This window comes from Parasteatoda tepidariorum, chromosome 9 (assembly GCF_043381705.1).
Source record: "Parasteatoda tepidariorum isolate YZ-2023 chromosome 9, CAS_Ptep_4.0, whole genome shotgun sequence".
NCBI lineage: Eukaryota > Metazoa > Arthropoda > Arachnida > Araneae > Theridiidae > Parasteatoda > Parasteatoda tepidariorum.
In genome coordinates this window covers 87,037,181-87,060,463 of record NC_092212.1, presented here as the reverse complement: position 1 = coordinate 87,060,463, position 23,283 = coordinate 87,037,181, and the positions used below count along the sequence as shown (strand labels likewise).

Genomic DNA, 23,283 nt, shown 5'->3' with positions numbered 1-23,283 from the left:
GGTTCACTATAACCGGGACTTCACTATATCCGTTGCGCAAACAACTTTAACTGATGGTTCTATAAACTCCTCCTTTTTATTACACATTGTTTAAATAAATGACCAATAAAATAAAATACAAAAATGACTGAAAAATAATATGTAGTAGCAAAAATGTTTTAACTTTGATTTTCTATGACACTTTTGTCTTGCATATAAAAAAAATTAATCTTTAGCTGATGAAACATCAGATTATGGAAACAATTCACGGCTCTGATAGTTTTTCTTGAATTTATGTTATTCCACTTTTTAAACCTGTCTAACCAGCCATTCACACACATAAAAGCAGTCTCACCAAATCTTAGCAAATTCATCAGCTTTCACTTGAAGCATTTGTCCAGATACTGGAAGATTGGGGCATTGTTGAATGATGAACCAAATCAATAATTTTATCCAATAATGAAGCAAACAAGAAAAAATGCTTGTTGTTACATACCATGATATAGATGGTTTTATAAATCAGTATATGTATTTATTGTGAAGTAGACATTTGAAAATTATTACAAAAAAATGAAAAAAATCAGTCGAAGGCAGAAAAAAGTTCATAATATACAACTTTCTTTTTTTTGGTTCATTATATCCACAAAAAATAACACTATACGTGTGTAGCAAGTCCCTATATCTGGACAACATTTCGTTCCCTATATCTGGAAGTTCTATAAAATGTGTTTGGCTATATATATGAATAATCCTACATTATTCCTTGTATACATTAAAATAAAAAAAAACTATTGATGAGTAATACCTTAAATATAGAGTAGATAAAAGAATGTGTGATACCTTGTTTCTAGGAGTGTCAGAACTGAGAGGGTCTTCAGCTGCTAACATAGCACTGCTGATGAGGATGCAGGCAAGAACTAAGTTTGTGAAATAACTGTGATTGGTGATTTTATGACACAAGACACGAAAACTGAAATTAAAAAAAAAAAAAAGTAATTTAACTGACATTGAAACAGTCAACTACAATTTTTGGGTTTACAATACTAATGTTCAACTTTGCAGTCTTGTAATTTTGAACCCAATCCAGAAGACAAGGAAACTCCTGAATCAAGCATGGGGAGAAATTTGCTTTCCTTATTACAGATTTTTGATGAACTAACCCGCAATTGCATTACATGGAGAGGAAAACCAGGAAAACCACCTTCTACGGTTAGCCTGATGGCAAGAGAATTCTAACCCATGATCCATCTATCACTGAGGATATTTTACATCAGCACTGTGGTCGGTGCGAGCCGGGTACCAGCCATTGCTGGGTATCTAACCTGATTCACATCATTGGAAAGCAAACGCTCTATCCTTTTGAAAATTAATGCTTAAATTGCCCACTTCAAAAGAAATTTTTTTTAAATGTATGATCCAAATACTTTTATACTGTCACTTTTATGTAGCATGACTTTTGCTCCAAGTGGAAATGCAAATTTCTGACCTATTATTCAATAAAAAAGACATCGCATTTTAGACCCACTGGAACAAGAAAGCGGAGAAGGCCGAGGTTGAGATAAGCTAATTCGGTGGAATCTGATTTTCTTGCAATTAATGAAAAGTATCAGAGATCCAAGATAAATAGAGAGTTGTTATGGAGAAATCTTTAGAGGAAGCCATTGGCCCACATTCTGCTGTCTGGCCAACTATCATTCTGATTCAATGCCATAAATGCACTTTTAAGTGATATGCTTTTTTTATATGCAGTATTAAAAATGATAAATATTTAAAATCCAAGACAAGATTATGACTTACTTATCTGAATAAAAAATAATTTAAAAATAAAAATAAATTCAGCATGGAGGAATCCTTATGTCATATATTCTAAATCATAATACAGTACGAAGTTGAAAAGAATACCTATTAGTAGGAGAAAAAATAAAGAATGCACTGTAGTTTGGAATGGGGGCAATTTTGTTGGGCATTGCGTCTATTTCTGATTGCCTGCGTGGTCTGGCACCTTGGGAACCAATTGCAGATTCAACTTCTTCACATTCATCTTCTTCATCCATTCCTTCTTCATCCTCTCCAACTTCATCCTCTTTATCTACACATTGATCAAAACCATTTTTAGAAACACAATTCAAGCATTTGGAATTTTTAAATCATAAATTCCTTATATATTTATAATATTAATTGAACTGTTTTTGGTGCTTGGAGGTGCATTATTCTGTTTAGGAGCTACAACCCATCAAAAATACCGAAAATCACACAGGGGCGCAAAAAAGTGATAAATTACGAGTCCCCTGGGATGCCCGATTCTCCGGTGCAAGAAATAAATACCATCATAACAAATTTATGTACACAAAATTAAAATCAAACTTTAAATAAAGATGCATTAAAAAAAATTTTTTTTGCCAATAACCTAAAGAATCAGAATAATCCTGAGTATCAAATTACATCTTAACTTCTCCTGGATGCAGGTTTTTTTTTTTTTAAATTTCAGTTCTAACAAAATAATCAAAGATAATTCTTCATATGCAACTTTCTTATTTGAAATTCTCTGATTTGTCTATCAGAACATAAAATATTATGAATGTGAAAAATAAAAATTAGGACGAAATTTTACAAAAAAATTCAGTCTATTTTTTTATAATATTCTACTATATTTTTGGTGACTATATAAAAAAGAAACACAAAGAGGAAAATATATATATATATACTACTTTGAAAATTTTGTTTCGCAAGAAAACTGAATTAGAGTATATTTAACTAAGTTTTAAAAGCAAACTGAAGTTAGAGATTTTTTAACACTTTATTATTTAATATATCAGACCTCAAATTTTGAAAAAAAATTGCGTTTTGCCTGTATATATTATACACAATATATTAAGAGGAAACAATTACTGTGAGAGCTATATTGGGCTAACTATATTTAATAGTTTTAATTGCTGAGAAAAAGAAAAGCTAAACATACTTAAATAATGCTATAATAAATGAAATAGTTTAGTTTAGCTGAAATATCATCCTCAAATATCCATAGATTAAGCTTTGAGAGGTCACCAATCTTTAAAAGACGAAAATAAGAAACAAAATTCCCTGTATTTTCCAAGTTTGTAAGGGAAAAAAAATCAAAATTTCCTATATTTTCCCTGTTATTTTAGGTGATTTTTAAATTCCCTGTATTTTCCAGGTTTTCCCTTTGGAGTGGCAACCCTTACATGACGCAACCGCAAAGCCACTCCTCACTCCTGCTTCAGAATTGTTTTGGCTCTTCATGTGGAGAGGCCATTTTAATATCTTTCTTAATTTTGTTCAAATTTCTGATTCTTTCAGAAATGTTTCCTCTAACCTGAGGTTCAATGCACAAAATGCTAACTCCCGCGATACTAAGCTCACAACTCCGATCAAAGAATTTCAAATAACATTTAAATGTTGCCTTTTTTTTATTAAAAACAAAATCTTCACCCATAAATAAGGAGATAAAATCAAAACTATAAAAAGCAAAAATATCAGAAATCAAAACATTCCAGAAACATTATTAAATAATTTCATATAAAATTATACTTGTATTAGCAGTCTAAGTAAAACAAAATTATTTTAATTTATTTTTGTATAATATAAAACTTTAAACAAAATCTTGTGTAAAAAAATTTAAAAGTTAAACATTACATGACAAAAAACTTGTGACAATGACAAAATAAAGTTTAAAAGTGAATTACCTTTATCTTCTGTTTCTGTATTTATTCTTATTTCAACATGGTTCTGAAAAAACACACTTTATAATTTAAAAGTGAAATAATAATAATAAAAAATGAACAACTCACTTAAAATAAATATACTAAAAATTAACAGTTTATTGAACTAAATCTTTAAAAAAAAAAAAAGACAACATAAATACTTCTTATTAACAGGAATCATGATCGTCAAACTAAATTACACTGGTAATAATAAAAATTACAGTTTTCAGATTTAACTAGAAAAATTAAGGCAAACACAGAGAAAGTAGTTATTTGTTAATCACATAAAATGATAAATTTCCTAGAGGGAAAAAAACAATTTTGACTAGTAGTGTGCAGACAGAGGAGTGAAGGGGAAACAGCCCCAGTCATATGATCGACAACAATTGATTAAAAAACTCTTATCATACAGGGTTCCCACTCAAATCTGGAAGAAAAAAAATACCCTGTGTTTTCATTGCACATATTATACACAATATATTACGAGGAAACAACAAAATCACTATGATCTTGAGTGACCTATATTAGGCTAACTATGTAAACCAGTTTTAATTGCTGAAAAAACTGAAGGAAAAAAGGAACATACTTAAAACAAGTTATTCTAAAATGAAATAGTTTAGTAAAGCTGACATATCCCATAGATTGCACTTTAAGTGGTTACCATTTTTCGAATAACAAAAATAAGGAACAAAATTCCCTGCATTTTCCCAGTTTTGACAGAAAGAAACAAAACAAAATTCCTCATATTTTTTTCCATTTTAGGTGAATATTAAATTCCCTGTTCTCTGTGGAGTTGCAGCCCTGTCATAGATTACTAGTTCTTGTTTTATTAAAAAATAATATTTAAAAAAAGGTACATATTTGGCTTAAACAAACTGTCTTATGAAGAATAAAATGTGATTTGAGGACACATATAATAATAATAAGGCTTAATAATCTGACTGAAAGCTTCATTCACTGAAACAAAATACAAATGCGAAAAAACGGCTCTACTTTTATAGTTTTGTTTCGCATTTTTATCTTTCCATTTTTTATTGGCAACTTTTAAATTTTTTTATTTCAAAGCCTTTTTGTTTCTTTGCATTCATGTCTAGCAAGTCTTGAAAATGGGCACCTATTTTTAAAATATAGGAAACGCATCGACTGCTTTTTCATATTTGTATATTTCAAATAAAGTTTTCAATCAGGTAATAATATCTTACCGCTTCAGATTCTTGGGATTAATAAAATTTAAGCATGTTTTATAAAATTCAAGAATATTATATTGAAAATACATTTTTACAAAAGGAATAATTTCTACACACATAAAAATAATTAAAAAAAATGTGGGTCTAAAATTCAAAACAAATAAATCAGAAAAAATACTCTTAAAAAAAATTCTATTTATAATATCAAAACATGATTCTAAACAAAAAAGAATTACCTGGTAATCAAAGAAGAATTTTAAACGTTTTTTCCCAAAATATAACATGATAGTATTAAAACATGTGTAGTTAGAGAAATTGAGTTGTTATTTTCATTAGAGTTTCATACAATACTTGCAGTGAAGTACATTGCTGTGTTGTATTAACTATTTGGCCATACAATATTTAACAATTCGTCAAATAATTCGCAAATTAATAAGAGATTTACTATATCTAGGTCGTCAACGTTTACCAAAAAAACATGAAAGTTGTATGAATAAGCAAGTGCTTCTAAAAATTTCAAAAAAATGCACTGCAATGAAATCTATGAATACCTCAAAGTATACCCTGATCTATACAAATATCTTAAAAGAGTTTGAAATTGCAAAAATGACTTCTGGTCCTTAATTATAACCTTCTCTTTTAAAAGGCCTATAATCAAGGAATTTGTATCAGGAATCCACACGTCACTGCCCCTGTGGTAGAATTTTTTAGGGTTTCTGTGACAAAACTCCTTCGCACTAATATCTTCCTTCAAGATACTTTTAATAATAACAGACATATATGTTACTAATTTTAAATATTAAAAGCGATGTACATATATATATATAATTGTTGTTAATTGAACATGTAATAATTTTTTATTCTAATATTATGGGTGATATTCCTGTATTTTTGTTGGGGGTGGGGAAACGAGCTAATTATTTCCTTCTTGGCATTTTGTAAATAATCAGCACAATTAAAAATGTAAAAATCATGAATTCCGTAGTTGTAATTGCCGAAAAAAAGATTGACATGGAACTCACTCGAATCAGACTCCTCAAATAAGTGATTCATTTCGAGATTAGGTTGTTGTAAAATATCGGATTTAAAAAGTATAGAGAAATCAAAAGCAATAGCTGCCAAAAATTTGATAGAATTAGTGCCTTAAAAAGTAAATACTCAAATGCACGATTCGAATTTTTCCTATCTTTTGAAATATATCGAGATATTTAAAAACCATGTGAAAATCAATATCAATAACTGCCGAAAATACATTCGAAACTTTGCATTGATGTAAGATACTATCGGCATAAATTGAGTGTGTCAAAAAGTGCGTGATTCAAATATTATGTGTAAATTTCTGCAAAAAATAAATTTTAATTTTTTATTACTTTCTTAAAAAAAATCTTTCTGCAAGAACTCTAACATTCTATGACAATGTCACCAGGTCGCTACAATTCTTTCAGGGGGGCCACTGTTATGGACTCTACTTCGATTAAGTAATTGGAGTGCCCTGCACTATGCACTTTTTCTAGTCCAGTACAGAAGTACTGGAAAGCGTTGAAGCCTAACGGACTGGCATTTGATAAATAAAATAAGATGAAAGAGGTTCAGATAGTTCGAGTTCAACTGTATTAAAAATTTAAGATTTAAAATAAATATTTCTCTAATCAGCTTGTGCACAATTTTTAAAATAGGATACAGTGAAAATACTTTACCATTAAGTAAAAATAATAGAATATAAGACAATGAACTGATAATTACCATCTTTTCTGAGGAGAACCTATAAACAAAAACAAATAATAAGTTATAAAGCAACAATTAACTTTTTAGCAACAATTATTTTAATAAACAAAAATTTAAAATTTGATTCACAAGTACTACCTATACTTGAGCACTTTTTCCTTCATTTTCCCTATAAGTTACACATTGAAATTTGCATAAAATTTCTCATTTCAGTTGGTAAAAGTAATTTTCATTTATGTTTTGACAAACTCAAATATTGAAGATAAAAGTCAGTTTTTTTAGTTGCCAACAAGAAGTGAAACTGACTAAACCTTTATTTTAGTCACCTTATAACCTAAACTTTGAATTTCACACGTTGGACCACTGCCAAGTAACATACTACTTTCATTTTATGGGTTATTTAGATTTTTGTTATTTAAGCAAATTTTTTGCATTACCATTGTTACTGACAAGCCTAAAAAATTCTGCCTTTTTTAGATAGGGTTCATATTTAATTTACAAAGAAAAACTCCCTTATTTTTTTCCTGCTTATCAAAAGAAATAATTCTATAAAATGCTATGTAAGAGATCAGTTAAAAGGAATAATATTAGTAAGACATCAATAAAATTTTAAAAGTCATATATGGATCATAACAAAATTTATTATTCTTTACATAATACAATGTCACATTATAAAATACTATAATATTTTCACATATTAATAAACCTACAAATCAAACTTTTGAGCTAAAACCATTCCTCTTAAAAATTTCAAACAAAAAACAATCATCGACCACTCATAAACTTTAAAAAAAAATCTTTTATCCCTAGGACAAAATCCAAATTTAGGTAATAATTGCAGCTTAAAAATGTACTCAATTATAACAATAAATAAAATTTTATTAAGTTTTAATATTGCATTGGAAAATTAGCAATTTAGTGTAAAATTCTTAAAAGAAAATAAAGACCAAAATGACTTTTAACAAAAACTTTTTCTCTCTATAAACTTCACAGAAAGTTTTAATTCAAACATTATTGTACATTTATTCAAAAATTTTTTTATTAAACATTTTTTTTTTCCTTTGAAATTTTTTTCTGTATGAGCAAGTCAAAAATGTTATAAGGAAAATAGCTTTTAGCGCTAGTACTGTTAAATGCATGTTTTTATTAAATTCAATTTGAAATTTAACTATGGACAATTATTTTTATGGATTTTTAAATTTGGATACAATATTTAAGCTCAAAATTTTACAATACCAAAATTTTTTTAGAATATATGAGAAAAACAAATAGAAATTTACCAGTCATACAAGTTTTTTATTTGTAGTAACAATTTTTGAAAATATTTTCTTACTTTACCATATTCTTCAGTTGATTTTTTAATATAATTTTGAATTATCACAAATTACGTCTAAATTTTCACAAAACAGGTACCTCTAAAAAAAAACCAGACATATCCCAGAAAAATGAATTTGTGATAGATTTTTTCCTAACTCAAAATGTTCTAAAATAAAAATAACCAAAAGTGTTTTCGGATAAGCATAAGGCTGACAAATTTCCAGAAGTCTCACAAAAAGGAGCCGTTCGAATATTATGTAAACAACTACAGGGAGGAGGGGGCTTGATATCTTTTTTTTTTCTGTTGCCAATAGAGAGAAGGGGAATGAGTGATTCTTACTTAAGACATTAAAATAACCTTATCTGCAATTTTTTAAAATAAAAAAAATTACAAAATAAATGCAATAAAAAAATTTGAGAAAAAAATTACAAAAGGGAAAATTTTTAAATTCGGAATAAAAACAACTGGGGAAATAAAGAAGTTCAAAAAAACTTTCCTTAAAAGTTTTAAAAAAATTTTTTAGGAATATAAATTTTGTTTTATTCAAAATTACATATTTTATCAATTCTCTCATTCTTAAACTTAGAGAACTACAGTAAAAAGGGATTAGAACTTACAAAGTCAGGGTGCTACAACTTTCTCACTTAAATCCTTAAAATGGTCAGGGGAGGTTGTAATTTGTTTATTTTTGCTTACAATTGACAGGGCTGCCACTCCTATCAGGAGAAGAAAAAAAAAGTTTCCTCTGTTTTCCCTGCATATATTATACGCAATATATTAAGGGGGAAAACACAATCACTGTGCAAATGCTAGATTAGTACAATTAAAACTAGTTTTAATTGCTGGAAACAAATGAAAAACTAAAGAACAGTTTAACATACACAAAAAAATAATACAGCAAATGAAATCTTATAGTATAGCTGAACTATTTTTAAATTATCCATAATTTGCACTTTGAGAGGTCAACATTTTGAAAAAGAATGTAAGGAATAAATATTCCCTGTATTTCCCAGTTTCTAAGGATAAATTCCCTGTTAATTTAGATGATTTTTTAATTCCCTGTATTTTCTAGGTTTTTCCTATGGAGTGGTAACCCTGAATTGAGAAATCCAAAAGTGCCAAAAAACAAGCTTATATAAGATTTGATCGACCAGAAAAGCCAGTAGAGTTACAACGGCAAAGAATAAGGGAAATTGTTACATGAAAATAGAGCTATAACTTACCCTATGTTATTCAAACCATCCATTTTAGGTAATTCACTTTTTCTACGGTTGATATTACAAAGGTCGTCATCGAGTCCTTCCTTTTCTTCTCCTTCGACAACCTCACCCTCTTCCCCTTCCTCTCCTTCCTAGAATTAGGTAACAAAAGATTAAAATGTGCTACGATACACTATCTGACTTAAATTATCCGGATATCCGGTTGTTATGGTGATGGAAGAATAATGGTGTGGGGGTGTTTCTCATAGTTTGGCCTGTGACCGTTAGTTCCTGTTGTACGAAACATGAACTCTGAGATGCATGTGGACAATGCTGTACTCTATGACAATATTTCGGCACATTTCTCTTACAACATTCACACATCGAGGGTTGCACAGACGTGATTTGAGGGTGTTCAAAAACTGTATTGGCCTTCACAGAGCCCCATGCTTACTCGGTAGTAATATTCACAACAGAAGGATGATCAGAACCTTAGAACAACATTACTTTATTTTCGGAGAACGCTTCACTCGTTATACAAAAACTCTCACATAGGCACACCGCATTCTCAATACACGAATTATGTTTTCTCCAGCGGGCGCTACAACACAGTAATCTCTTTAACACAGAACATCCCGATCCCATAGAACACCATTGGGACGAATGAGAGGGCAGATTCCAGCTAAATCCTCCCTACAAGCCCTCCCTTCAGCTGTGATGGAAGTCCTATTCAAAAACAGGTAGAAAGTCGTCCCAGAAGGCTGTCGTTGATGCAAAAGGGGGATTAATATTTGCCCCAGGAAAGTTCATACCACTAGGTATCCGCATACTTTTGACCAGACAGTGTGTACTTAAAACCAAGATTGGCATTTTGTCAGTGCCCGAAAGAAACTAATTTCTTTCGGGGCATCAGAAGAAAAATAAACTAAAAATGACCACTACAATTGTTTATCACCAAGTATTAAAAGGATGGCTTAAACAAGCTAAATTCAATATAGTACCAATAAGGTTAGTTTTCAAAATGTGTTTTTTAAAAAATAATTATTTTCAAATAACTTATTTTAGTTTTGCGCAGAATTTTAAGACCTAATTTATACTTAATAGTAATTGATTATAAATATTGTGGTCTTTCAGTGGTCAATTTAATAATATTTATAATAAGGGCAGATGTAACAAGTTAATAAAAAATACAATAAACATTTCTAGCAAACCATTCAGCAACATNGTGAAAAATGCCTCACTTAAGGAACTTTTTAAAAACAAGGTATATATTTGGAGCGTGTAAATCAAGTTATACAAAATATAGTTACTTAAACAAAGTGTTTTTTAGTTTCCAACCAACGGTATCCGTTGTAAAAAATACCTCAATTAAGGAACTTTTTAAAAACAAGGTATATATTTGGAACGTGTAAATCAAGTTATACAAAATATACACTGCTCAAAAAAATTAGGGGAGCCATGTGCTCCTCTAATTTATTTGAGCAGTGTATATTTAATGTATTTTGGTAGCATTATACACTGCTCAAAAAAATTAGGGGAGCCATGTGCTCCCCTAATAATTTTGAGCAGTGTAGTTATATAGATAATATAACAAAATCTCTCTATTTACACGTTTAGCCCCATTTGCGCTTCTATTTTCCTATTTTGTAATCTGCAAATCTTATTAAGAAAATATTTTAAATTATTCTTAAAAGTTTCCTGAGCGTGTAAATTCATTTGAATTAGCTACTATCTACTATTAGTTTTGATGTTAATTTCTTTACATTTTATTTTCTGTTTACTAAGTGATATATTTTTTAGTGCTTCTCACACTATTGTATTGATATATTTTGCTTTTGCTACATTGATATATTATTAGAAAGCACTCCTTTTTTCGGATATAATCTTGTGAGTCGATAAAGATATATCTTTTCATTTTTTTTGCTTTTCAATATAGATTTTTTTAAATCATTTTAACTTTTCTTCTTCCCTTTTATATCTATCTCCATATAAATATTAATAGAAAAATATTGATCTCAAATATTTTCCATGTTTCCTCCATATTTTTAACTTATCTTATGAGTTCTATATACTTGCAAGTTTTGAACAGTAAATAAAACTTAAAAATTTTCTTAATTTTCTCTGTTTTTCTCTTTTCATTTTAACCTTTTTGTCTTTATTACGCTCTATATACACACAACATTTAACATGCTAGAAAATTTATTTTAAATATCTGTCTATTATGGTAAGAGTATATATTCACCTTTTCAACACCACTCAGACTATCAGCATCAGCCAAGTTATCTACAGCGATAGCCAAGAAAACATTTAAGAGAATATCTTCAATGCATTAAGGAAATACACAACAAAAGGAATGACATCTGTTGGCGCCATTGGCGATTTTGAGTTTCACTGGTGTCTGCTTTTTCTTTTATTTTGAATAACTATATTGACTTAAAATACAACTTTTGTAGCTTTAGTCTACAGATTGTAATTATGAACTTTATGAAAAACAAGCATTTCTCGGATGGAAATGTTTGAACAACAAAGTTTTAGCAAGAAAAAATGAAATTAAGTGCAAATACCTTTTAATAGCAAATGTTGATTTAAAAGGAAGCTGTCAAAAAAGCATTCTGATTAGATTTGTTTTGACTAGCTGTTAGATTTGTGGTCAACAAAAGTGTTCAAGGTAGGATTTCTGAAATTACAGAAACTTTCTTTTGCCAGCATGATTTTGTGATAGTATTGTTGTATTTTGTCATAATTTTGTCTTTTTAAAAAATTTTTTAACTTGTATAACCGTTGTTGAACAGCCGACCCAACTTTTTGGGTTACTAAAGTTCAACTCTGTAGCCTTGAAATGTTGAACCCAATCCAGAAGGCAAGGGAACTCCTGGATCAAGTATTGAAAAAAATTTGCCTTCATGGAGGACTTTTTTGACGGAACTAACCCGGATTTGCATTACATGGAGAGGACTATAACGAAAACCTCCCACGGTTAGCCCGACAGCAAGGGGATTCTAACCCATGATCCGTCTGCCACTGAGGATATTTTACGTCAGCACTGAGGTCGGTGCAAGCTGGATGCAGAATTCGTATCGACCATCACTTGCTGAGATTCTAACATAATTCACCTCATTGGAAGGCGGATTTCCTATCCCCTGAGCCATCATGTCTTTTTTTTTTTAAATTGTTATAAACATACAATTTTTGTATATTTAATATTAGCTTTTTAACTGTGACTTGGAAATGTATGGCAATAGCAGACATCTTGTAATATGCCCGACTGGCTATATCGAGCTTTTGCTGCATTAAATTGTAATTTATAGATACCAATTTTGAATTTTTTTATATTTCAAGGCAACTAAAGTATCATAAAAAACACTCTGAGATTTAATAACTAAAAATTTTTTAAATATGTTGCATAAAATCCATTTTAATGAACAAAAGGAAAAAAAGTACTCCAACATAATGGGGAAAGTACTCCAACATAATGGGGAAAGTACTCCAACATAATGGGGAAAAGTACTCCAAAACATAATTTTTAATAGCTTGACAAAGGATGTAAAAATCCAGGTCACCTTTAATTAGTAAAAACTACATATGAGAAAGGATACAGTTGCCACAAATGAATAATATGATGAAATAGATGCAGGCCAAAGCTCCATATGATCCAACACCACCATACGCACGTATGCCGTCATACATGACCTCATTCCAATCTTCACCAGTCAGAATCTAAATAGAACAAAAGTTCATTCTAAATTTTAAGAGAAACTATTGTTTCATGCAAAACTTCCAATGCTGGAATCATGAATATCTCCACTGAAGTTAACTCAAAAATTGTTGCTTCTTAAGGTTTAAAATAATAATCTAAATAACATCCTCAGAAATAAATAAGAGTAGAGCATACTTTGATAATAAAAATAGCTTATTTGTTAAAAAAATCTAAAGAAAGTAGAGATAATACATGGTTGCCACAAGAATGAACTTAGTTTTTGACTAATTATTACAGTTCAGTGTTGTTTACCGGAATATTTAGAAATTTATAGCTATCTGACACCAAAACGTACCTTTCACGATAATGGTCACTATATTAAATCAATAATTTGTTTATTCTTTCTAAAAAAATCAACACTACTTTAATTTACAGCAAACTAACAAATAAATAGTTAATCTTATAAATCTTTTTTACACTAATGACAGTAAAATCACTGATATAAACCATTGAATTTTTCCTCACGCCATTTATTTTTTATTTTACCATTACTTTTTATCCTAGTTCGATTTCTTTTCTGTTCAAAAAAATTAATAAATCATTATTCAACTTCGTCTAGCATTTCAAAAGGTTGGGAGAAAGCGTAAACTAAATTAGAATTTGTATTCAGCTATAGTACAAATTTTGTTTTCACAAGCGAATGTTCTGATTTTTTAGCAATAAATATAAAAAAAAAACGTTTTCAACAAAATTTATTTATTTATTTTTAATAGAAAATTTTCTCACACTTTTAAGGAAATAAAAGAAAATTTAATTTGAAAAACAATTGGGAGAGAAATAATTTTTTTATAATCGTCATTGAACAGCAAACACAAATTTGGGTTTACAACTACCAATGTTCAAACCTGTAGCCTTGTAATTTTGAACCCAATCCAGAACCCAAGGGAATTCTTGGTCCAAGTATCGGGAGAAATTTGCCTTCGTAGAGGACTTTTTGATGGAACCAACTCAAATTTGCAGTTACATGGAGAGAAAGACCATGAGGACCTCCCACGGTTAGCCCGACAGCAAGGGAACTCTAACCCATGATCCATCTACTACTGAGGATATTTCACGTCAACAGCCAGGGAGAAAAATATTGATGGAATTTAATTCATTGATTTTCTAAAGACTGATTTCAGTCCCCAGGACTGAAGACTGACAGAAATGATAACATAGATTACAGCCTTCATTTTAGTAGGAATTTAAAGAGTGCACTACTCCATTTTATATCTGGTTATATATACATATATATACATATATACATATATATACATATATACATATATATANACTTAAAATATCATCTGCGCTAATTAATTTGCATGCTTGAGGTCTACCCCTCAACCATTAAGTTTGCGTCTTAGAACGTGAAGATCCGATCATTAGATCAAAAGTTATTCAGGGATGTCTGCTTTTCTTGGCGCATTGTATATATTTTATTTTTATATTATAACCGTCGTTGAACAGCCGACCCAATTTTTGGGTTTATGTATATATATATATATATATATATATGTATATATGTATATATACATATATATATACATACATACATATATAACCAGAGTTGAACAACCGACCCAATATTGAGTTTACGACTGTCAATGCTCAACACTGTAGTCTTGTAATTTACCCAACCCAGAAGTGGCAAGAACTCCTGGATCAAACATTGTAACAAACTAGGCTTTTTTGATGGAACTAACCTACATTTGCATTATATGAAGAGGATTACAATAAAAACCTCCCACAGTTAGTCCAAAGAGAAGGGGATTCTAATCTGTCTGCCATGGAGGATATTTTATGTCAGCTCTGCGTTGGTGTAAGTCAGAGTTTATCAACAAGCTATTACTGGGATTCACTTCATTGGGAGGCACTCACAAGGTATCTCCTACATTTTAGATTTTCAAATCCATGACTTTTCATGGCTTACCATGAATAATTCCAAGAATTTTTCAAGATTTAACAAAGTTACTATTCTCTCCAACAAAAACACAGCAATAAATTCAATAAAAGCATCATAATAACATTAATTAAAATGATAGGTATAACCAAAACTGTTATACTCTACATCTTCATCAACTTTTAAATTTAAAAAACAGAGTAAAGAAATAGTCGAAGCAATAAAATAGCTGGAAAAAATACAAAAGCAATTATTTTATTATTATTTTTTTCTGCAGAATTATATTCCAAAGATACTTTTCTTGCTCATCGGAAAGAAAAGAAATGCTCCTGATTTTTCTGTTCTCATTTCTAAATAATAAAAAAATTGTCAATAACTGGCTTGCTTTAGCTAGAATTTTAAATTGATAGAATAAAAAAAAAAATAATAAACAAAAAAAATTCTGAAATCACAGAAAGTTTGAGAGATAATTCGCTCTAGAAATGATGTTCTTTCTTTCCTGTTTTGAAAGAACACCATAATTTTTAAAAAACAGGATAAAAACATTTTATGTTTTAATAAAATAAGACTGTGAGTGGGGTTTTTGTGACAAATTCACATATTTTAATATCGGAACACTGTGAAATCGGGGACGAGGAGTAAATTCCATTTTAAAAATTAGATTTTTCGGCGACCTAAAACCGATGACTTTCCAGGAATTTTTTTTAAAAAACATAGTTAAAATCATGACATTTCATTACAAATTTTGTTCAATACCGAAATCCATGACTTTCAAAGTGGGCAGATACCCAATACTCAATTCGCTCAAGCCTTCCAACAAAGTGACTCCCTAGTTTGGTATTATTTAATGAAACACATTATTTACCTGAAAGACTGTGAGCAATGCCTGAACGAAAGTATCAAAGTTATGCCTAGGTTTCTCTTCTAGTGGTTTGTAGCTGAATCGTCCACCAAACACCTGCATACCCAACAGAGCAAATATCACAATGAAGAGAAAGAGCAGCAACAACAAACTTGCAATGGAACGGACTGAGTTGATCAATGATGCAACCAAATTACACAATGATGTCCAATATCTACATAAAGAGACAAGCATTATTTAAGTTAGATTATACAGCCCCTGTTCTATAAAAAAGAAATGTGCCATTGGGTACTTGCACTCCAAGAAGACAACCCACCTTACCCACACATGTGACCTATGATGTCAGCGCCAGCTAATCTTTATCGGCAAAAGGGCGGAATAAAGTTGATCCAAGTTTCTCTATGCAACTTAGAATGTTAATTAGCGTTAAGTTAACTAAATACAGAGCCATAAAGTGTGTCGATTTTTTTGAAATATAACTCTTCCTAGTCAACTTCTTTTACTTAACTTAAATTTATTATTTGTCAATGTATTTTATTATGAAAGCGATACATTTTTGTTTCGTGTACCTAGCAACTTTGATGCATAATTAGTTTGTTTATGTTCCACTTAGCTTTGTGTCTGTCTTTGCGTTAAGTCTCTGTATAAAAGAATTGAAATCGTCGATATAGAATCTTTGAGAAAGGATTTAGAATGTGTCACTTAAGAGAATTGATACTTGACATGCTTGGCCTACTCGAAATAGAAAGGAAAGAACAGTTGCTGATGAAAACAAATGCACGTTTCAACAACCAATCAGGATTGTGATACCCACACTACGTCACTTGCAGGTTGATTATTAAAGAAAACAGTCGAAAATTCTAAATAAACTTTCACGCAAGATTTGGTTTCATCTTCGAAAAACAGCTCCGAAAAGTGGCATGCCTGCAGCATGACCTTCATTAAATCTAAAGATGTCGCGACAGAGCAAGGAAATTGCTGGTCTACAGAGCAGTAAATGTAGAAATTTTTGCCAATGGTAATTAAAAGATATTGCTAATTCAGACACATTTTCTCAGCTCCATGTCAAGATTTTTTTTAAAAAATTAAATAACAGAGTTGCCATTCAAATATAGAAAAACATTCCCTATATTATACACAATATATTAAGAGGAAACACACAATCACTGCACTTTTGTGTGTGGGCTTGGTTGGGTTAGTTTTATTTAATTGCTGCAAAAATAAGTAACAGTTGAACATAAATAAAACAGATAATGCTATAGTAAATGTATTAGTTTAGTTTAGCGGAAATATCACCCATAAATATCACATACCTTTGAGCGGACTATCTTTCAAAAAAGGAAAGTAATAAATAAAATTCCTTGTATTTTTCCAGTTCACAAAGAAAAAAAAAATCAAAATTCCCCGAACTAACCTTGTTATTTTAGGTGATTTTTAAATTCTCTGTATTTTTCAGGTTTTCCCTGTTCTCCTTGCAGAGTGACAACCCTGAATTAAGTGGATTTAAATTAAAAATTAGTATAGGGAAAATGTGTTATTTCACAATTATGATTAATTATGTTATTTTGTGACTGAAGTTATTTCATAATTATGATTGTGTTATTTTGTGACTGAAACAGAAACCAAAACAGCATACCATCTTTGACTGCTAGTGCAGAGAGAAATATAATTATTTTATATCACATTTTAGTCAATTGATACTTTTTAATAATAGGTCAATTTTATTAATCATTAATAGGTCAATTTTATTGAACAATTTTAGTCAAATTTTAGTTGTCTCAGATCAGTGTTACTTTTAATTCTGCAGCAGTACACTTTAGTTTGTCTAATGTAGAACTTCACCAGTCATTAGTCTGGACTCATGGCGGTGACTATGGTAATGAGGTAAAACTATTTTAAGTAGGAATGTGGGGTCACTGTTTAGGATAGGTTTTGGCACAGGTCGGCGATAGAAAAGGAATCTTTTTCTCTGATTTATGGTGTTAGCCCTAGTGAAAAGTGTAGCTACCCTCCCTGAAATGTGATATTCTTGTTTCCGTAGCAGCAGACAACCTCAGACTTTGTGGCAGTGGGGGGAGTTCTTACGGTAGACAAATTAAATATTCCTCATTTAAAGGTCATCACCCAGCCTTAAGAAACTTTTCTATAAGTACATAAAAAAGTACAAGGAAAAAACTTACTTTGTAACTTTAAAGATGCGAAGGAGTCTGACGCAACGCAATACAGATACACCAAGGGGAGGCATGACATCTGTGTATAGAAGAACCATCTCCAAAATGGACGAAATCACAACAAAACAGTCAAAGCGATTAAAAAGGCTCACAAAATAACCCTGGATGCCCAAGCTGTACATTTTCAGAAGCATCTCCAATGAGAAGAGAGCCACAAAGAATATATTGGCGTATTCTGAAAATATCACATTATGAGTATATTTTTTTGAAACAATATACATACACTAGATTACATACAATATACATACACTAGAAAAAATACAAGCATAAAAAAATGATTAGAAAATATTCTTTTCTGTAATACTTTGTTTAATACAGGAAGTTTCAATACTTTCCTATATAATACTTTTCAATATTATATTCAACAAAATTTAATTAATACTAAACAACTCTTAATAGATTGAGGTCATTATATAGAAAATTTTTATAGTACTGTTATTGTACTGCTGTTGTACATAAATATTACTGTTGCACTAAAAAATCAACCAGTATCAGCTATATAATACCTCATAAAAATACTTAATTAAACCTTAATATATTAATTATAAAATAGGATTTCAATATTCTTGGGAGAAAAATGCTTAACAGTTTAATCAAAAAGTAATTTAGCGAATGATCCCTCAATCACCATTCAAAAAATTTTATTAAAAAGCTATTTTTGGAGTTACCTTGGAACTCATCCAGCCAGGGTGGTTGATGGTGATGTTCTGAAGCTAAGGTGATTGTATTTAAAAACACTAGAATAATGACAATCCAATAGAAAGCCTGAGATTTCACCAGTTTTCGACAACCCCTTCTGATGCGACGGTTATGGCGATCAAATTGCTTTCTAAATACCAAAAAGAATGATTTTTTAAAAATCTAATGACAGGTAACAAGCCAATTCAACATTAAAATATTACACAAGAAAAAAGAACATTGGAAAACTGAGTACATAAAAATACTAAGTACAGTGAAACCTCCGTTAAGTGAACACTCTTGAGACCGAAAAAAAATTGCCTGTTTATGTACTGTAATAACGAATATTTTCAATGATACAGAAATAATTAAATAATCTACAATAACTATCTACAAGGATATTTAATTAAACATACATAGATGTACTTGAAGTCACAAGGATATTTAATTAAACATTGAGAGACATATTTGAAGTCACTCCTTTGAACCATTAAAATTAAATCCAATCTGTTAGATTAATAAATTGTAAAAGGTTTTTATATTTTGATTGATTAAAAAATAAAATTTTAAAAAAAATTTTGATTTTTGCCAGTCTTGTTTAAATTGATGATCTCATGAATTCAACCTTTGTCGGTAATGTGATTGTCTGTGAGGTTCAGCCGGTTTCTTTTCATTTGCTGTTGGTTGTTCACATGTGGATCATGACATCCTTTATCTGTTAAACAAGAGGATATAAGCTTCTGCTGAAGCAGAATAATTTGTATTATTTCTTTTCGTTGCTCATTTGTCACTATTTGTGAGAGTACGTTATGTTTTTTTTTACATCAGTTTATGCCTTTAAAATAAGATGTTTAATATGTCATGCTTTATTTGTCTTGTTGACACACAGAATGACCAGGGGTCTGTCTTGGTTTTTTTTACGAGGTACCTATTTTGTGAAAATTTAGACACAATTTGTGAAAATTAAAAATTAAATTGAGAAATCAACACAAAAATATAGTAAGATAAGAAAATATTTTCAAAAATTGTCACTAAAAATAAAAAAATAAATGGTGAATTTCTATACATAATTTTCCCATTTGTTCAAAAACAATTTTGCTGTTGTAAAATTTTGGGCTTAACATTGCACACAAATTTAAAAATCCATAAAAATCATTGTCCTTAAATTTTAACTTTATAATTTTACTTTATAATTTAATAAAAGCATAAATGTAACAGTACTAACACTAAAAGTTAACTTCATTAAGAGAAAATTTTTGACTGAGCTATACAGAAAAAAGTTTCAGAGAAAAAAATGTTTCATAAAAAAATAAAGGTCTGTTAGAATAAATTCAGAAAAATGCTTAAGATAGTAGTTAGAATTTTGACTTCCAGTAAAGTTTGCAGGGGGAGAGACTTGTTCTTTCATTTTAAAAAACTATGGAAAAACTCACTAATACATGACGTAAGGGACAGGTTAAGCTTATCTTACAGAACTCTCAGACCAAACACGTGCTACCTATTCCCAGAAGACAGCAGAAAAACTCCTTTCTTCCATAGATTGCAACGAGAATGGGTTTGCATTGTACTAGGGCTTTTTCTCCCACTTCAATAAGGGAATGGAGTAGCTGACGCTTCTTTTCTCCCACAGCATTTTGGCAATCCCAGCATACTTTCAGCCAGGCATGGGGAGAAAAAAGCAAATCCTTCTACGTCACAGTATCAATCCACAAGAGGGTTCCATTGCAAATTTAAATGCGCAATTAACCATGGGTTCATTATTTTAATGGGAATACAACAAAATTTTAAGGGAACGGGAGGGGGGAATCTTAAAATTTGCTTTTTTTAAAGTATTTTGCAAAGCTACCGTTTTTCCCAAAATTGAATTTGTGAAGGTACCACTAAACGGTAGTAAATTTGACCTGGAGACCCCTGAATGATATTCTTGCGACAGTCTCGGCTGTCACAATCATTAGATCAAATTTTGTGGACTGCACACATATTCCCATAAATGTAGATAAGAATTTGAAAACTTACTTCTTAACTTCCCACCAAGATGGCGGTGCTATGTTCTCCTGACTTCCTACTTCACCCTCTAATTTGCCATTTTCAGGTTCTAGAAAAGAAAGCACATCAACTGCTTAAAATAAAATAAATATTATGGATAGCTCACTGAATGCAAACAATATCAAACTTAATAAAACCAGCCTCTGTTTACATTACGTGTGAACAAGCTTAATATTTTAGGAAGTTTTATTAGCCTCTGACATTTGTTCAAATTTACACAAAAATTTACCATTCATAAGAATTTTCTGCAATTTATAAATTCTAACAGGTTGTGAGTCTAAAACAAACTTAACAAAATTAATATCACAACATAAATAATATGTATGGTTTGCTACACCCAGGTTAAAATTTTTGCNAATAAACAACTGCAACAATCTGCAACATAAATAAAATGTATGGTTTGCTACATTTTGGATGTTATTCTTATTTAGCCAAAATTAGTAAAATATTGTCAGAAGTTATTTTCTAGGTAGCATCATAACATGCTTGCAGAGTTTTCGAATTCATTTGTTGTTTGTTTTATTGAAACCATGTTAAATTGAAAGAAAGTTTAATATTGTGAGCTCTACAAGTATAATAAAATTGATTAGGGAGCTAAACCAAGCTCAGGCGTAAAAATCCATCGGAAGTAGTAACCTGGAAGTCTCCCATCATTAGCTTTAATCCCGAATTTTAATCACTAGCGCCATCTGTGTTTAGCTTTACACAGTTAACCATACATACTCTTTAACCAGTCAGGTTGAAACATTTTTACAGTATAATTTTAAAAACTTTGGGTCTGTAGGGGTAGATATAAAGAAAATTGATCCAAAGGAGCAGTAATTAAAAGGTGTTACTAATCTGGACACATTTTCACCATTACATTTTACACGGGCGCCACTCTAAACAATTTTCATTGTTTACTAAAATTTCCAAAAACTTAAAGCTCTAAACCTTCAAAATATATCTTTCCATTGGAATAACTTATATACAACAATATTTTGGGGACCAAATAAATATATTGTTGTAGAGGGATATATCGTTATATCGAGGACCTACAAAATTTGGAGACACAATGAGATATTTTTTTAATTTTAATGATATATGTGTAGTAACTATAAATCTATTTATATATTACACAAAAAACTAATTTTCGGAGTGTTAATTATGGTTAAATATTAGAAAGCAATTGATATAAATTCAGAAAACAAGATTGTGAACATAGCTGAAAACCATTTTTATCAAAAATAATCTGATATTTTTGTTTGTTTATTCATTTTTTTGACAATCAAGTCAACTAACAATGTATGAATTGAGTCCAAAGCACGAAAATAATTTTAGTTTTTGAATAGTGCCCCACCCACCCTCAATGGAAAAAATTCTCTTTCAGGTGTTAATATTTGAGCATGGTCATTTGTGACTCATGATCAGCTTTTAAGATAAAGGAAATGAAATCAGATAGGAAAGTAACATCTGCAACTTCTTAAGAAATAAGAGGCAATTCTAAGAATGGAAGCTCTTGGGCTGGTCAGCAGTGAATCTTCTCTTGTTAGAAAAGATGGAGAGAAAAAAACAAAAGATGGTGAAATTAGATTTTTTACATTATTTAAAAACCAATAATAAATGGAGAATATAAGGTTGAAATTTGGAAACAAAATAGTTTTACAGGGTTTACTGCTTTAGAGGATATCGTAATATTGAGAGGAACACAACATTAATTCATATGAGAGTTTCTCAGGACCACAAAACATTATCGTAACAGAGGGAGTTACTGTTGTATCGGATATCGTAGTAGCGAGAGTTTACTGTATTTCATCACTGACTTGATTATTTTTTCTAGAAAAAATATATTCATTATATTCTTTATTTTCTTAGTTTATTTTTAACAGCAAGCAAAACAAAAAAACTATTCTCATATATTTTTTTATACACATCGCTGAATAATTAGCTGAACAACTAACTTTTTCTCGAAACCATTCATCTCTATTTTTCCTTCCATCAGTAATGTTTAATGTTCTAGCTGAGGGGTTTCCAACTGGCGGCCAGCGAAGTGTTTTTTTTTTTGTGGCCCGCGAATTAAAATATATCATTTATTTTTTTGCGGACGATTTTCGTAAAAAATCTATATGGGTTTGAAATACTTTTTTAGTTAATAAAAACCTAATTTCTTTGTTTCTGTGAAATTTAACATACCAACGGTGCAACAGGTTTTGCATCCAAGAAAATATTTATTCAAATACAAAAATAATCATGTATGTTCTTTTTTATTTCAATTTTTTTGTATTTTGTTAATATAACTTAGCATGTGCGTATCAGAAATTTTCTCAAAGAAATTCTCATATTTAACTTTTTGAAACCACTCATTTTGGACAAAAATATTTTCACTCAGATTTGTAAATTTTAAATTTAAATATCTATTCTTCGGTGGTTGCAGAAGACAAATCTCAATTTTCTCATTGAATATTTTGTGTGCTACTATGTTAGTTTTAATACCTTAACAATTAGATACCTGTTGCACATTAATTGTTTAATACATAGGTGCACATTAAGTTATTGTAATCCGAATTTTTATTACTTAATTAATATTTTTAAAATTATTAATAACAAATAAATATTTTTAAAAATCCATTTCTTATTTTAATTTGTAATTCAATACTTTTGTTTCGTACAACTTGGTAAAAATCTGACAGTAATATTTAATGTTCCTTCAAACATAAA

The 23,283-nt window shown here is 30.0% G+C and overlaps 1 protein-coding gene across 1 annotated transcript in view; it reads right to left on the bottom strand.

Annotated features, from left to right (window-relative positions):
- The window catches only part of LOC107449579 (muscle calcium channel subunit alpha-1), a 131,197-nt gene that overhangs the window by 74,652 nt on the left and 33,262 nt on the right, over positions 1 to 23,283 (bottom strand). The window contains exons 8-18 of the mRNA XM_043047691.2: positions 20,557 to 20,635; positions 18,531 to 18,691; positions 17,812 to 18,037; positions 15,635 to 15,845; positions 12,727 to 12,847; positions 11,373 to 11,449; positions 9,155 to 9,282; positions 6,632 to 6,650; positions 3,684 to 3,726; positions 1,882 to 2,068; positions 820 to 949 (exon numbers count right to left, since the gene is read on the bottom strand). Of these exons, the coding sequence (XP_042903625.1) occupies positions 820 to 949; positions 1,882 to 2,068; positions 3,684 to 3,726; positions 6,632 to 6,650; positions 9,155 to 9,282; positions 11,373 to 11,449; positions 12,727 to 12,847; positions 15,635 to 15,845; positions 17,812 to 18,037; positions 18,531 to 18,691; positions 20,557 to 20,635 (1,382 nt within the window). The remainder of the gene's footprint in view (positions 1 to 819; positions 950 to 1,881; positions 2,069 to 3,683; positions 3,727 to 6,631; positions 6,651 to 9,154; positions 9,283 to 11,372; positions 11,450 to 12,726; positions 12,848 to 15,634; positions 15,846 to 17,811; positions 18,038 to 18,530; positions 18,692 to 20,556; positions 20,636 to 23,283) is intronic.